Genomic DNA, 16,245 nt, shown 5'->3' with positions numbered 1-16,245 from the left:
TCTACATCGGTTCAATGTGAGCATGAAAACAAAGCCAGTTAGTGTACCATTGGGAGCCCATTTGAAGCTTTCAACTGACCTTTCACCAAAGAAAGTTGAAGATCGAGAGTTGATCTCGAAGACTCTATATGCGAGCGCAGTTGGAAGTTTGATGTACACCATGGTTTGTATGAGGTTGGATTTATCATAGGCAGTGAGCATGGTTTCTAGATACATGCACGACCCATGTCCTGATCATTGGGATGCTATGAGATGGATTTCGAGGTACACTCGTGGTACTCTCAACATTGGTTTGGTCTTTGAGCGGGATACTAGCGGTGGTCAGCTATATATTGGATACGTAGATTCGGACTACGCTAGAGATTTAGATAAACGCCGGTCGACTACGGGATATGTGTTCACTTTTACTCGTGCGCCAGTGTTGGAGATGCACCTTACAGTCTACGGTGGCTTTGTCAACAACAGAGGCAGAGTATATGGCGATTACAGAGGCTGTTAAGGAGGCGATTTAGCTTCAAGGACTTTTAGAGGATCTTGGTGTTTCACAGCGATCCGTCATCATTTATTGTGATAGCATGAGTGCTATTTATTTATAGAAGAATCAGGTCTTTCATGCGAGAACGAAACATATCGACATTCGTTATTACTTTGTTTGAGATGTTCTTGAAGATGGGGATGCGGAGCTCATGAAGGTCCACACAAAAGATAATCTAGCAGATATGCTCACAAAGGTGGTCCTGAGCAACAAGTTTGATCATTGTAGAAACTTGTTGCAAATTTGTGATTGCTGAGGCCGTTCGCGACCATTTGGATGAACTTCGAGCGACTTGATCTCTTGGGAGAGGGGGTATGTAGGTAACCACATTGGTGCAGCCGAATTTGGAGAGATGACACATTGGTGCTCTTGTTGGTGTCGACTCAGTTTTGAAAACACTTCGCCGAGGTGGAGAATTGTTGGATAGCAGGTTCCTAATTTGGTTTGGTAACAGGTTATTGGGATTTCTAATCTGTTTCGGTAACAGATTATTAGGATTCCTAATCTGTTTTGTTTTTTGTTTTAGAATTCCTAGTATGTTTTTGGTTTTAAGATTTTTATATATATAGAACGTTTTAGAAGAGAAGATTAGTAGAGAGAATTAGAGAAAAAAAGAGTCTTTTGAGCATATTGAGAGGAAGATATTGTGAGGGAGTTGAGATCTTTGGTTAGTGTTATATTTGAGTGATTGTGTGAGTTGTAATACGTTGTATTTCTCCTCCATTGAGTGAAATCTCCCCATCCTCTCCCTATGGACGTAGGCAATTTGCCGAACCACGTAAATTCTCTATGTTTGTAATTGGTTTGTGCTGTTTTTTTAGTGATTGCACTCATGTTTAGTTTAGTTTTCTTCTCTCATCGATCGCAGGCTCGTTTGGTTATCGAGCACGCTTCCGCACGGCGCGTAATAATTAAAAATTGAAAGTTACATCAAATAGATGATAAAATTAAAGGGTGCAAGGAGTATTCTACTAATTTTCTCCTGGTCAATGGCCATGGTTAGTTCAGTTCGATATTATGTGAGGGGAGATGGGTTAGTTTGAGAAAATAGCAACGCCATTGAGTGATATTTTAGAGAAAAAGATGGAAATTAAATGAGTTTTAACAGCAATTCTTTAATAGCAAGGGATGTTGTAATGGAAAAATAACGTCGAGGAGTTTCCTAATGGTTTATCAAACTTGAATGGGGTTTCATAGTCACTAACCAGGGCTAGCCAGCAGCCTTTTATTTCCACGGACTTGTACGGGGCTGTTTGGTTGTATGTTTTTACCATGTAAAAGGATGTAAAGTGTAAAAAAGTGGGTCCCAATGTCAGCTTTCATCACTTTCAATTGTTTGTTTGTAGTTGTGAAAATAGTGTAAAGTGATTTCATATGCTAATGTGGCTTGTAAAGTGATTTCATGAAAAAAAGACATGATTTTAGGAGAAAGCTAACATTGAAGTTAAGAAAAAATAATAAAAAATAATTCCAACCAATATGATCATTTGAGTAGGGACCACCTTTTACACTTTCCAAACAAACAATTAAAGTTTCATTTTGCAAACCAAACAAGTGTTTTATGATTCCAATGAAATCAAAAACAAACAATGAAAAGTATAAAAGTGAAATTGATGAGGTGGACAACAACTTTCCAAGTTGTGTCATAAATACACAACTTTACCGACAACAAACAAACAGCCCCTACCATACCCTGTAACCCGGTCCATTGCCTTTTTTGCCCTCTACGTGCGAGTGGGGTTTTGAGGAGGAAGAAATGGGGGAAGAAGAGGAGATCACGTGGCTCCGTGATTGGGCGGGGACGGAAGCGATGAGGGCCGGACGGTCATCATCTTCGGCATCGATCCAATTATCCCCTGAGGCGCGTCTTTCTAGCTTCATCGACGCACGATTCACACGCCATGTAACTCTCTTTCCCCGCTCACTTTTATTAACCCCCCTTTATTAAATTAACACTCTAAAAAACACAAATCCTAGAAAAAGACCTCTAGATTCTGGGTATCAACTCTTAAAGGGCCTAATTATACTGTACCGCGCTGCGTCACTTGTTACCCTTTGAACATTTGGTGGGTGTTTCTTGAATAGTTTGGTTCCAGGAAGGAAATCTTGGATATCTCAAGGTTATGTCTTTTGATCTCAAGAGCTTTATCCCCTGGGCAAACCCTAAAAAGTTTAAGACGACGGATGGTTATGGCTTCATACAATTTTAACTCCCATGATCCCGCTCAAAAGAGGAATGCAATGGGTCACTAATAATCCCTGGGACAAATATGCATTTTCAGCTTAGGTAATATCTGCTGCCAGTGAAAACAGTAAATGCAGTGCCATATTAGTAGGTTTTCTTTTGCAATTTTAAACATTACTTTTTCCAAAAATAATGTATCTTTCTTATTTTTTGCCTCATGATTATCGCTAGTAATCTGCTGAAGATGGCTTTTCATTGTCAATCCTAAACCGGGATAAGAAAAGAGAGTTCCTTTCGGTATATGAATGCGAAAATTATTGCTTTTGAGGTGGCAACATCCACTAAGCAATACAAGAAACGAACAATGGTGTTAGGGAGCTGGCACAAATCTTCTTTTTTTGGGGCACAATCCTTGGATAATGATAGTTGAGCAAGAATGGGTTGTAAAACAATGCCTGCAGACTTTGTATTAATAAGGGTAGGTTTGATGGTGTTAGAAGAGCCAATTGGGTTGTTATACTTAAATATTATGAAGGGCGATTTCTTATAGGCAAAAATAATAAACTGAATATATGGTTCTTCACCCTACATGGATTACAAATGCATCATATATATCCCAAGACAAGAACCAAAAGAGATAAAGAATAATTTTTTAGTAAAATGAAGGAAGAGATTAATAGGAAAGGAATCAGGAGAAGATTTTATAAGAAGAGAGATGGAAACCTGAAGGAGAATCTTCTTTGCGGCTTATTCTGATACCACCAGTGGATTGCCTCTATGGACATCCTGAGGGAAGGGGGTTCAAAATTGTTGTCACGCAGGGGATTTCACGTTAAACTTGTAGATCATGTTTAACCCGATCATAATATTCAAGACGAGCACTGTCTCAAATTCACTTGTAAATATGAGAAATTTTAAGATCCACAGGTGCAAAGATCCTAGAGAAACCACATTAGGCAATGCTCCAGAATGCATTTGCGTGTGTGTATATATGTATATATTTCCAATCATATTCATAAAGGTAAGAAATTTTAAGGTTCATTAGTGTAAATATCCACGAGCAATGGTATGCAATGCTCTGTTTGTGTGTGTGTGTGTAATAGACACGTATAGTGACAAACATACCCAAACCCAAACCAGGCCGAACACATGTGTGTAATAGACACATATAGTGACAAACATACCCAAACCCAAAAAAAAAAAAAAAAAAGAAAAGAGAAAAAAAACAGACACATACATAGATATAACCGCAATGTGAGGACCTCACAGATATGACCACTATGCGTGGGTCCGGGAAAGGGTCAGAACACTTTTGGTCTACTGTATACGCAGCTTTATGTTGCACAAGCAACACATGCATATATGAACTACACTTTTTAGAAGGATTTGAGTGCAAATCCTTTTTGTTAAGTTTAGAGTTAGGTCACTTGTGCTAACTGCTACTCCAACCATTGATGTTCAGCTATGATGTCTGGAGTGTGTGGAACCAAATTTAGAAGTTTTTAATACAGACTATATCAAATAGTTACAAAGTGGATGTCGTTAAAAACCAATTTATTGTATTACAATCTCAAATGTCTAAAATCCAACTGATGTTGGTGTACGGAAGTTTTGAAGTGTTCTAGGTTATGTCAAAAGTATTAAATTTAAATCGTATGTTCGAACTAGTTAAATTTGCCGAACTTTTTGTTAGTCAGCCCAAGTCAATGAATGGGGAAAAAAACTTTAAAAATTTCATTTTTCTTTGGTTTTTAGACAATTTAAATGATGTAGAGCAACTTTAGATCCACTTTGAGTGGCCAAACCTTAAAAGCTTGAATGAGAAGATTCGACTTCAATCTCTTTAGAAATGGCAAGCTTGCCCTTGATTATGAGATACAGTTTGAGAAACTCAATATTTAATTTTCTAATCCTTTGATCTATTGTTTGCTATTCTTTAGCATGCCCTTGATTATGATGTATAGAGAAACTTGTTTCAAGCATTTATTCTTATGGATTGTGCATGAGTCATGAGTTGTACTGTATTTCCTTACAATTATAGATGACTTTGAGTCTGATCTTTAAATCTTCATGTTTTATGTGTTGTCATGTTTAATGCTGTTATCTTGGATGTTGATAAAGAGCTTGTGAAACACTTTGTCACGCGAGCCCAAATTTATGTGCTTAGTTCTTAGCTGCATTTCTAATGTTGGTTGTTAATTTTATGCATATATGATTAGATACAGCCCTCATCTTTGGTGCTCTTCGTTGGCAGGAGTATGCCCAACACTGCCGACTGCCATACCAGACGTGACCCCAACTGCATCCCAGGGGGATGGTGATGATGCTAAAATTGTAAAACTGTACGCAGTAGTTTCATTCAACCGTAATAAGTGTGTTTCCCTTTGTGCCTTGTTTTAACTGTCTTGATTGCTGCAGTTATTTGCTGATGTTGCAGGCCCTGGTACCGAGGAAAACTTGAAACATATCTTTGAAAAAACTGGGAATTGTACTGTTAAGATTCCTACAGGGAAAGGATGTGACAGTCCACTATGAATCTAGGTATGCTGGAAATAGATAATTAACTTCATCAAGGTCATTGTATCTCTTTAAATGTGAAATGTATTTGCGTAGAGTGTCTGCTTACATGCCATTGCTTTCAACCTTCATTTATTTCCTTCCCTAGAGTTTCACTTCATATATATTGACGAAGCCTTGACTGAGTTTCTGAGTCTTATTTTTAAACAATTAAAACATTTGAAAGAATGAGTAGGTTTAGAAGTAAAATATATTTCAATTTATCCCTTATCCATTGTACCTTTTTGTAACCATGCTACTTGAGCCTACTTCTTTTGCCATGACTCATGTAGATTAAAACTTAATGAGTTCTTGTAGTTTTGAGAGTTTGATTGTCCTTCATGTCACACGGTAATATATCTGTGTTTTATCCAAACAATTCTGGATATCGTTAACATGAATAATACTGTTCATATAGTTAGCATTCTCCTTGTTTTATTTGCTGTGTTTGTCTTCCCTTTGTAGTGATATTGCTAAAAAAGCAATGGAAAAGCGGCAACGTCTCTCTGTTAAATGAAAAAATATGTTTGCTTTCTTGGGGTGAGAGTAGAAGTATCCAGCCTATCGAGATATTTGATGGGTTGCTATACTGCTGATTTTTTCAATTTTCTATTCTGTTGGTGTTGAATTTCATTCATTTAGCTTGCATTTTTCACCCTTCCATTTGTCTACATTCGGGTTATTGCATCTTTTTATAGTGTATATAGTAATGAAAAGAAATGATTTATAGGAGGAACTATTGGCGAGTAAGGGTAAAATCAGTTTCCAGATCTGTTGGTGAAAAGGACTGATAAATTCTTGGTGGGTGGTAATAAATTCGTAACATGGCTTTCATTGTCTTTTTTAATCAATTTCATATTCACTCCAGCTTGAAAGTTAATTTCTTAACTATCTCAATTTACACGACATTCAGTATATTGAGGTGACTTTTTGAATATATTGGACCATTTCCAATGAATTTCCTTCTGCTGCTAATGTGGAATGTTCAAATCCACTGACTGAATACAAAGATTGATGCGAAACAATGTGATGCAGATAAGAAGATTAACGACAACAATGCTTCGCCAAATCAGCGATCGATCTAGGCGGGAAGCTTAAGAACAAAGTGCAGTTTCAATGGTTTTTAAGCAAAAGTGCAATGTACTAAGTTCAAAACCTTTTTGTAAATTATTCAGAAACTAAATGTAATGGTTCGTTCTCTTAACACAGTTCAACTTGTAATATTTAGACTAGCAAATGCTCACTTAATCAAGCTAATACAGCGCAATCAATTGATAATAAAATTGAGAATAACACGTACGCAACAGTAGTTCCGAAAATACAGGGTCGAAAGAAAACAAAACCTGCGTCGGTCTGAACAGACTCGACGTGAGAGACCTCTGGAGGCGGATCGACGACGGCGAACTGGATGCGGACGTGTGTAACAAACTGAGCGACGACGATGATGTAAAGGCGGAAAACGACGATACGAACAGATCTGTCTCTGCCAGCTGGGGCTGTCCGTCGAAAGGATAGCAGGGAGGAGGAGCTGAGTTTGTGGGACTGCTCAATTAGGAGGAGAGTAGGAGGGGTTGAATGGATCTGTGGATGGGGAAAACAGATCAGGGCGGTGACTGGAGTAGGAAGGGATTCTGGGCATTGGCTATTTGTTGCTGGCGAAAAACAGGGAAGGGAAACAGGGGAGAGATCGGGATGGTCTGTGGTGGAGGAGGGGATGGCCGGCGACGACCAGTGGTTTGGTGGCTTGCAGCGAAGTGAGAGAGAAAGATTTGGCGGACTGTTTGACGTGGGGAGATCAGAGGAGAGTTGGCGGCTGAGTAAAGGGAACAGGGGGGCGGAGCTTGTGGATGAGGGTGACGTTAGATTGCCTGAAAGGTGGTTGCTTCTGGAGAAGGAACAGGGAATGATGGGGTTGTAAATAATTGGATTAATTGGGTCTGGAAGAAAAGGTTATGTGATGTTGAAGTAGGACGGTGGAGTTGGGGTGTTGGGTGTTGACGTGAGCAGGCGCGTTTGCGGTCGGCGGAGGGAATAGGACAAGGGAGGGAAGAAGACGAAGTTGGTGGGCTGATTGGTTTAATTGTGAAGAGGAGTTCTGTTGTGTGTTTGCGTGGAGAAGATGAAGGCTGCAGTTGTCAGCTTTGAAAAGAAACAAAGACAGAAAATACGTATTAACCTAGGGTTTCACACCATAATTAGGCTAACACGAATTTTTTTATTCATCTTCAATGATCTTCAATCTGATTACAAGAGAGTTTAAATAAAGAAAAATACAGATTTGGAAAAATCCTCTAAATCCCTCAAATCTCTCTCATAACCAAAATACAACCAATTAACTTAATTAGCTACTAAATAAAATTCGAAATTCGAAATTTTGAAATTCAAAAATTTAAATTTCAAACTAATTTATTACAATTGAAATCAAAACCATAGTGCTGCAACATGGCGTCTCCTTCGCTGATAAACTCGGCGAAAATCCCGTGTATGTGTCCGGATGTCCCCATCATTCTCCCCGGGTGGGAGAGAACTCGACCCTGTCGAGTGTAAATCAGAACGGCTGTCATACTGCTCAAGAAGATCTGGATCCAGCCTCTGCAAGTCATCCCTATCGAGCCAGGTGTCATCTGACTCAGGTCGTCCTTTCCAACGTACCAAATACCTGCGGATACCACCATTGCTAGTAGAAACAATGTTACCATCAATAATAGTATCAATGTCATGTGCTGTATACGTGGGTGATATCTGGGGAAGTGGAGGTAAAGGGGAGCTCTCAGAAATAGGCTCAGGGGTAGGCTCATCAACCAATGGGTTGTCAGGGTTAAAATATGGGCCTTTGTACTCTACTAAATCCTCAATATTAAAAGTCGAACCAATATTAAAACTTTCGGGAAGGTCGAGAACATAAGCATTATCATTAATTTTCTTGAGAATTTTAAAAGGTCCTGCACTTCGCGCATGCAACTTTTTAACAGTTCCCGGAGGAAACCGTTCTGGACGTATCCGAACCATCACATAATCACCAACATTAAATTCTTTAAACTTCCTTCTTAGATCTGCTCGCATTTTATAGTTAGCATTGCTGTCATTGATCTTCTTACTGATGTCTTTATGCAAGTCATGAATGCGAGATGCAAATGCAGATGCTGACTCAGATACTCTATGATGTGCAGACACGGGGACAAGATCTATAGGCTGTCTAGGTTTGTAACCATACACGACTTCAGCTGGACTGACACCTGTAGACCTATTAACAGAGTTATTATAAGCAAATTCAGCAGTAGGCAAATGTTGATCCCAACTCCTAAGATTCTCACCAACTAGCGATCTCAAAAGGTTACCTAAGCTCCGATTGACTACCTCAGTTTGACCGTCAGTCTGGGGATGAAAGGCCGTAGAGAATTGAAGTTTAGTTCCCATTTTGTGCCAAAGGGTTTTCCAGAAATAACTTGTAAATTTAACATCCCTATCTGACACGATTGTTTTCGGAAGCCCGTGCAGTTTAACAACTTCGTTGAAGTATAGCTTGGCCACATGAGAAGCGTCGGAAGTTTTGAAACATGGTATGAAGTGGGCCATTTTGGAGAAGCGGTCCACAACAACAAAGATAGAATCGTGTTTTCTAATCGTTTTCGGGAGTCCTAACACGAAATCCATACTAACATCCTGCCATGGACAATTTGGCACAGGGAGAGGAGTGTACAAACCAGTGTTCTGTTTACGTTGTTTTGCCAATTGGCAGATGTGACATCTACTCACTAGTCTAACAACGTCTCGTTTCATACTTGGCCAATAGAAGCGACTTTCCACTGCCTCGACAGTCTTGTTATTTCCAAAATGTCCTGCAAGGCCTCCAGCGTGTAATTCCCAAATTAAGAATTCTCTCAGGGAGGTGTCAGGAATACACAACTTGCGAAAATGGAAGAGATATCCATCCTTCAGGAGAAAGCCATCAATTTCACGGATCACTCCATCATTTAGCAAAGTATAAACTTCGCTAAAATCAGGGCACGATTCATATTGGTCTTTGACTTTCTCAAAACCGATAACTTCCGCACTCAAAGTGGAGAGGAGGTGCATGCGACGACTGAGTGCGTCGGCGGCTTTATTTTCTACTCCCGCTTTATGTTTGATCGTGTAGGTATAATCCTGGAGGAATTCAACCCAACGACCATGTCTAGCGTTCAATTTCTTTTGGGAGTGAATATATCGAAGAGCTTCGTGGTCAGAATATATGACGAATTCTTGTGGGAGCAGATAGTGACGCCAGTGTCGAAGAGATTGTATCACCGCATAGAACTCTTTATCATAAGTGGAATAACGTTGCCTAGTGTCATTAAGCTTCTCACTGAAGTAAGCAACGGGATGTCCTTCTTGAGATAGGACTCCACCTATTCCAATACCAGAGGCATCACACGCAATTTCGAAGACTTTAGAAAAATCGGGCAGGCGCATAACAGGAGCCTGCAACATCCTTTGCTTGATCTCTTCAAATGCCTTGGTAGCAGCTTTTGACCACTCGAACTCACCTTTCTTCAAGCAATCGGTAATAGGGGCCATGATGGTACTGAAGCCCTTGATAAGCCGACGATAAAAAGTAGCGAGTCCGTGAAAACTTCGAACGTCCCTAATGCTCTTGGGTTCGGGCCATTCTTCAATAGCTCTGACTTTTTCAGGGTCAGCGGATACTCCTTCAGACGAGACCACGAATCCTAGAAAAATGACTTGCTGTGTAAGAAAAGTACATTTCTTAGGATTAGCATAAAGTTGCTCTTTCCTTAACACGACACAGACTTGACGTAGATGGTCCACATGCTGCTCACGAGAATTACTGTAAATAAGGATATCGTCGAAGTACACAGCCAAAAATTTTCCCGTGAAGGGGTGGAGTACTTGATTCATCACTCTCATAAAGGTGCTCGGAGCATTAGTCAGCCCAAAGGGCATGACCATCCATTCGTACAATCCATCTTTGGTCTTAAAAGCGGTTTTCCATTCGTTACCGGGACGGATGCGAATCTGATGGTAGCCACTCTTAAGATCAATCTTAGAAAAGATGGTGGCTCCAGACATTAAGTCAAGCATGTCATCCAACCGGGGAATGGGGAAACGGTATTTCACCGTAATCTTGTTAATCGCACGGCTATCCACACACATACGCCATGTTCCATCTTTCTTTGGCGTCAGTAATGCGGGAACCGCACAAGGGCTCATGCTTTCTTTCACAAAGCCCTTCTTCAACAATTCATCAACTTGCCTTTTCAACTCTGCATGCTCATTGGGATTCATCCGATAGTGAGGCAAATTGGGAAGGGATGCTCCCGGGACTAAATCAATTGCGTGTTGGATATCACGCATCGGGGGTAATTGGTCCGGGAGGTCTTCAGGGAAGACGTCAGAAAATTCTTCCAACACAGTAGCGACTTCTGGGGAAACCACGTTAGAAATATCCTTCGGAGCTTCTCTAGCGGCGATGGCGAAAATAGGAGCTCCGTTGGCCAGTTCGCGATCAATCTCTTTGCCTCCAATCAGGTTAACGCCTTGGGAAGACTTGTTTGGATCAGGCTTCTTGTCGTTTCCTTTTGGTTGAACCGGTAGGATCTTGACCTTCTTTCCGTCGTGTTCGAACAATAGCATATTGGATCGCCCGAAGATATGAACGTCGTTATCAAATAACCAGGGTCTTCCAAGAATAACTTGACCCACATCCATTTTCAAAACATCGCACCAAACTTTGTCTTTATAAATGGAAAATTGAAGAGGGACTAGGCATCTCTCTTGGACATTGAGGGCGGTGTCGTTAATCCATGATACCTTGTATGGATTAGGATGGGGTACAACCTTGAGACCAAGCTTAGCGATCACAGCTGAGGAGACCGCGTTAATGCAACTTCCACTGTCCACGATCACTTTACAATTTTTATCACCAATCTTTGTGAACGTATGAAAAATGGAAGTACGTCTCCAATCATCAACAGCCTTGGGTTGAGAGATGGCGCATCTGACAACTGATACGGTAGGAGTGTCAATTTGTCTAAGACAACCTAAGATAGTATCATCAGCATCATCCTCGAAATCATCGGTATCATCGTCAACTTGATGGACAAACTCGTCACTGTCAGATTCAGGTTCGTATTCGTATTGTCCATCGATAATAGCAACCTTATGACGGGTCGGACAGTTCGCAGAAACATGCCCATACCCTTGGCATTTGTAGCACTTGACATGAGCGCCAATCTTGGAGAAATCTTTCTCCGGCTCCTTGCCTTTGGAATCGACTTTAGACTGGGAAGAACTGGGGTTAGATCGACTCGGAGGATGACTAGAAGTAGTGGCACGGGAAGGTTGGGAAGAATGATTTCTATAATCCTGACTCCTATAAGATTGATGGGATTTTGATTCATCTAGATCCTGAACTAACGCGTAAGCTTTTTCAAGGGTGTCTACTCCCCGAGCAAAGAGTTCGGTTTGCAGATCATTTCTCAATCCAGCTCTAAACTTCGACAAGACTTTCATTGGCGCCTCTTGTTCAATAGTGTTGCATCGAGTGAACAGTTCGTCAAATTGTGCAACGTAATCTTTTGCGGATTTGGTGCCTTGAGTGAGACGATGCCACTTATCTAGCAATCGATGATAAAATGATGGCGGAAGGTATTTCTGTTTAAGTTCGTTGGTCATTTCTCGCCAAGTTGTAATCGGTAACTCACCTCTAATGTGCCTCAACGTTTCGAGGTTGGTCCAATATTGGCAAGCAGGTCCGGTAAGTTTCATAGCGGCGGATTTGACCTTTCGGGGTTCCGTTAGGGCGTACCAATCAAAATAACGATCCATGCTCTTCAGCCAGTCCAAGAAAGCTTGTGGGTCGAGCTTGCCGTCAAAGGTTGGGGCGTTGATCTTAATACTCCTCAGGTATTGCGCATCCGGATCAGGTACCGGTTGATGTGGGGGCCGTTGAACGATGTTTCCATAACCTTGACCTTGCAGCGGCGGGGCGAAGTGTTCATAACCTTGACCTTGTGGTGGCGGGGTTGCAACACGAGCTTCTTCGAGCCTAGCAAACTTTTCGTTGGTTTCGTTTCGGAGATTTGCTAAACCCTGGACTACGACACCTAATTGTCCTGCTAGCTCATCGAGTTTCTTATAGAGTTCGGGATCGCTGCTGCCTGACATACTGGACTCACTAGTCGACTCACTTGACTCTCCTAAGCGATAGGGTAGACCGGTACGAGTGGGCATGCACTAAATGCAATGAAATGAGTGGGTGCACAAAAATTAAATGAGATGACTAATAAGACTCACAAATTTCCTAACCTAGAACCAGGTGCTCTGATACCAAAAATGATGCGAAACAATGTGATGCAGATAAGAAGATTAACGACAACAATGCTTCGCCAAATCAGCGATCGATCTAGGCGGGAAGCTTAAGAACAAAGTGCAGTTTCAATGGTTTTTAAGCAAAAGTGCAATGTACTAAGTTCAAAACCTTTTTGTAAATTATTCAGAAACTAAATGTAATGGTTCGTTCTCTTAACACAGTTCAACTTGTAATATTTAGACTAGCAAATATACTTGGCAACTGAATCGCTCGCTCACTAATCAACTGAATACAGCGCAATCAATTGATAATAAAATTGAGAATAACACGTACGCAACAGTAGTTCCGAAAATACAGGGTCGAAAGAAAACAAAACCTGCGTCGGTCTGAACAGACTCGACGTGAGAGACCTCTGGAGGCGGATCGACGACGACGAACTGGATGCGGACGTGTGTGACAAACTGAGCGACGACGATGATGTAAAGGCGGAAAACGGCGATACGAACAGATCTGTCTTTGCCAGCTGGGGCTGTCCGTCGAAAGGATAGCAGGGAGGAGGAGCTGAGTTTGTGGGACTGCTCAATTAGGAGGAGAGCAGGAGGGGTTGAATGGATCTGTGGATGGGGAAAACAGATCAGGGCGGTGACTGGAGTAGGAAGGGATTCTGGGCATTGGCTATTTGTTGCTGGCGAAAAACAGGGAAGGGAAACAGGGGAGAGATCGGGATGGTCTGTGGTGGAGGAGGGGATGGCCGGCGACGACCAGTGGTATGGTGGCTTGCAGCGAAGTGAGAGAGAAAGATTTGGCGGACTGTTTGACTTGGGGAGATCAGAGGAGAGTTGGCGGCCGAGTAAAGGGAACAGGGGGGGCGGAGCTTGTGGATGAGGGTGACGTTAGATTGCCTGAAAGGTGGTTGCTTCTGGAGAAGGAACAGGGAATGATGGGGTTGTAAATAATTGGATTAATTGGGTCTGGAAGAAAAGGTTATGTGATGTTAAAGTAGGACGGTGGAGTTGGGGTGTTGGATGTTGACGTGAGCAGGCACGTTTGCGGTCGGCGGAGGGAATAGGACAAGGGAGGGAAGAAGACGAAGTTGGTGGGCTGATTGGTTTAATTGTGAAGAGGAGGAGTTCTGTTGTGTGTTTGCGTGGAGAAGATGAAGGCTGCAGTTGTCAGCTTTGAAAAGAAACAAAGACAGAAAATACGTATTAACCTAGGCTTTCACACCATAATTAGGCTAACACGAATTTTTTTATTCATCTTCAATGATCTTCAATCTGATTACAAGAGAGTTTAAATAAAGAAAAAATACAGATTTGGAAAAATCCTCTAAATCCCTCAAATCTCTCTCATAACCAAAATACAACCAATTAACTTAATTAGCTACCAAATAAAATTCGAAATTCGAAATTTTGAAATTCAAAAATTTAAATTTCAAACTAATTTATTACAATTGAAATCAAAACCATAGTGCTGCAACATGGCGTCTCCTTCGCTGATAAACTCGGCGAAAATCCCGTGTATGTGTCCGGATGTCCCCATCAAAGATATTCTCCATCGACATATCCCTTAAAGCTCTATAGTTATGCTCAATTCTTTAGCCTCTTCATATTCTTTAACTTCTTTTTATCTCTATCATGATATCATCAATGGCTACTAATTCTCTTTGGACATTGCCTTTGGTCTGATGAAGAGAAGTGAGAATTTAGTTCTGCCTTCATTTAATGTTATAAAAATATTGCAATTTCCTTTTATTCATCACAATAAATTTCTATATAGAAACATTCATAAACACGATGTTTGTGGTCTGATTACTTACAAAATCTCCATGAACGTGTACATGAAAGTGTGGAGAATAAATGATAACATCAGTTAGTTATTCCTAAAGTGGACTGTGTAATTAATCTCCTTCCAGTAAGACGTGCGATAAAGTTTAAAAAATACATTATGATTTAAAAATGTTCTTTAAATTTTATCATTTTGAAGTAGGACATTATAAAAGTTTGCAGATTTGCAAAGTCACTATCTTTAAAACGAAAATGTGACATTTTACAATAGATGTTCTAAGTAAAGAAGTAATGTTAAAAATTGTAGAAATGAACTTGGAAATTATTATTGGTAATATGCTGTCTCTTATTCTCCTGCCATTTTCAAATTAATTGTTCTCTTCTATTTCTATTAGAGAGTTAGAGTGGCATAGAAAATCAGAGAAAAGTAATTAAGAGAAAATTCTTCAGAGTACGGGGTTGAGATGGAAAAACAGAGAGAAGGAAACAAGAGAAGAAATTATCAGTAATAACAGAAACTGAGAGATATGCAAGAGGGGAGAGTGAGAGGGATCTAGTTGTGAGGAGAAGATAGGACAAGAATGGAGTCATGAGATGAGAGTAAAATTACAACCGAAAGGAATGGGTTATTTCTTGTTTGATGCATGGTATATGGTTTGGGTTGGGGGTTGGCTACTTTCATAGTTTCTATTACATCTTTGGGATTTTTAAGAGATAAGAGAGAGTTTCGTATTGGGAGAGGGACTCATACTTCCCATGACATGTTACCACATCGGAACTATGAGGTTTTAAAGGTGCATATTGGTCTTAGAATAAATGAAATCAGGAGTAATTTTTGGAAAATTTGGCCATTTTCTGTATTTCCTTTGATACAAATTATTTGTTTTGGTGTTTTTTAACAAAATTGGATAATTTGGAAATTACAACCATGTGATCTCGAATCTCTTTACGCAATTGACAGACTCATTTTATTTCCGTATGATTTGCAGGACATATATTACGATCATCCAGAATTTTCACAATACTGTTGTGATTATAGTTGCAAACCACTGCGATGTGCTTCCATTGGAGTTCCATTTTGTCCTTATAGATCTCAGCCTTTCATAGTTCAATCCTTTTTTAAAGATGGCCGTTGTGATATATGTGGCAAAGTTCCTTCGGTAAGAATTACATAACTATACAATTGATTTTATGACTTGATTCTCCAACTTGAGAATTTTAACCTTTATTTATGAAAATGATTGTACTAATCTATATCCTTGCATGCATGATTTTACTCTAGAAGATGAGCTCTTCAATTGGTAGCAGTCGAAATTTCTAAAGTCTGTTCATTATCATTGACTTGGCCACATCTACTTTTTCCACAAGTATGCAATGAAGTTGTGAAATAGTTGGATATAATAGATATTGAATTATACACTCGCAGGGGCCATGCTTGCACAGAGGATTTCTATTGATAACTTTCTTCATGAGCAAAGTGGGCTCTCAACTTTGAGTGCTTAACTGCTCCTTTTAGGGAGCAACTCTTTTAGGACACAAATATCATGTTGACTAGTCTGAAAAGCTAGGATATATCCTCAGTTTAGAAACTTATCATGCAATGCCCTTAACAGGCATCAGTAATATTTTTGGGGGAGAATCAATTCTTTTCCGAGACTTCCGAAGATAATTTCTATGACCTTCAAATCTTCTCTATTTTGATAGTAGATCTCAAAACATGGAATTTCTAAATAAGATCCCTAAATCCTTTGAGTTCGAAAAAAAAGCCATTTGGTTAGATTTAACCTTAATTGCTAAAATTTCTCTATCAATGTTAGAATTTTTTATTTATGGACTATTGTGCCCATGTTCATACACAGGGAAGAACTTG

At 40.1% G+C, this 16,245-nt stretch overlaps 1 protein-coding gene and 1 long non-coding RNA gene across 3 annotated transcripts in view; both read left to right on the top strand.

The window, feature by feature from the left end:
* On the top strand, positions 2,255 to 6,504 carry LOC109834402. Of its 2 annotated transcripts, XR_002245561.1 has the most exons (5): positions 2,255 to 2,438; positions 4,975 to 5,062; positions 5,158 to 5,261; positions 6,007 to 6,077; positions 6,312 to 6,504. It is a non-coding gene; the product is annotated as an uncharacterized LOC109834402 (long non-coding RNA). The 2 variants fall into 2 exon arrangements; XR_002245562.1 differs by lacking the exon at positions 6,007 to 6,077.
* LOC109835363 (cytochrome b561 and DOMON domain-containing protein At2g04850) overlaps positions 13,209 to 16,245 on the top strand; it is a 6,796-nt gene continuing 3,759 nt past the window's right edge. The window contains 2 exon segments of the mRNA XM_020403343.1: positions 13,209 to 13,355; positions 15,365 to 15,535. Of these exon segments, the coding sequence (XP_020258932.1) occupies positions 13,209 to 13,355; positions 15,365 to 15,535 (318 nt within the window).

Source organism: Asparagus officinalis, chromosome 3, assembly GCF_001876935.1.
Source record: "Asparagus officinalis chromosome 3, Aspof.V1, whole genome shotgun sequence".
Taxonomy (NCBI): domain Eukaryota; kingdom Viridiplantae; phylum Streptophyta; class Magnoliopsida; order Asparagales; family Asparagaceae; genus Asparagus; species Asparagus officinalis.
This window is presented reverse-complemented; position numbering and strand designations above follow the sequence as displayed.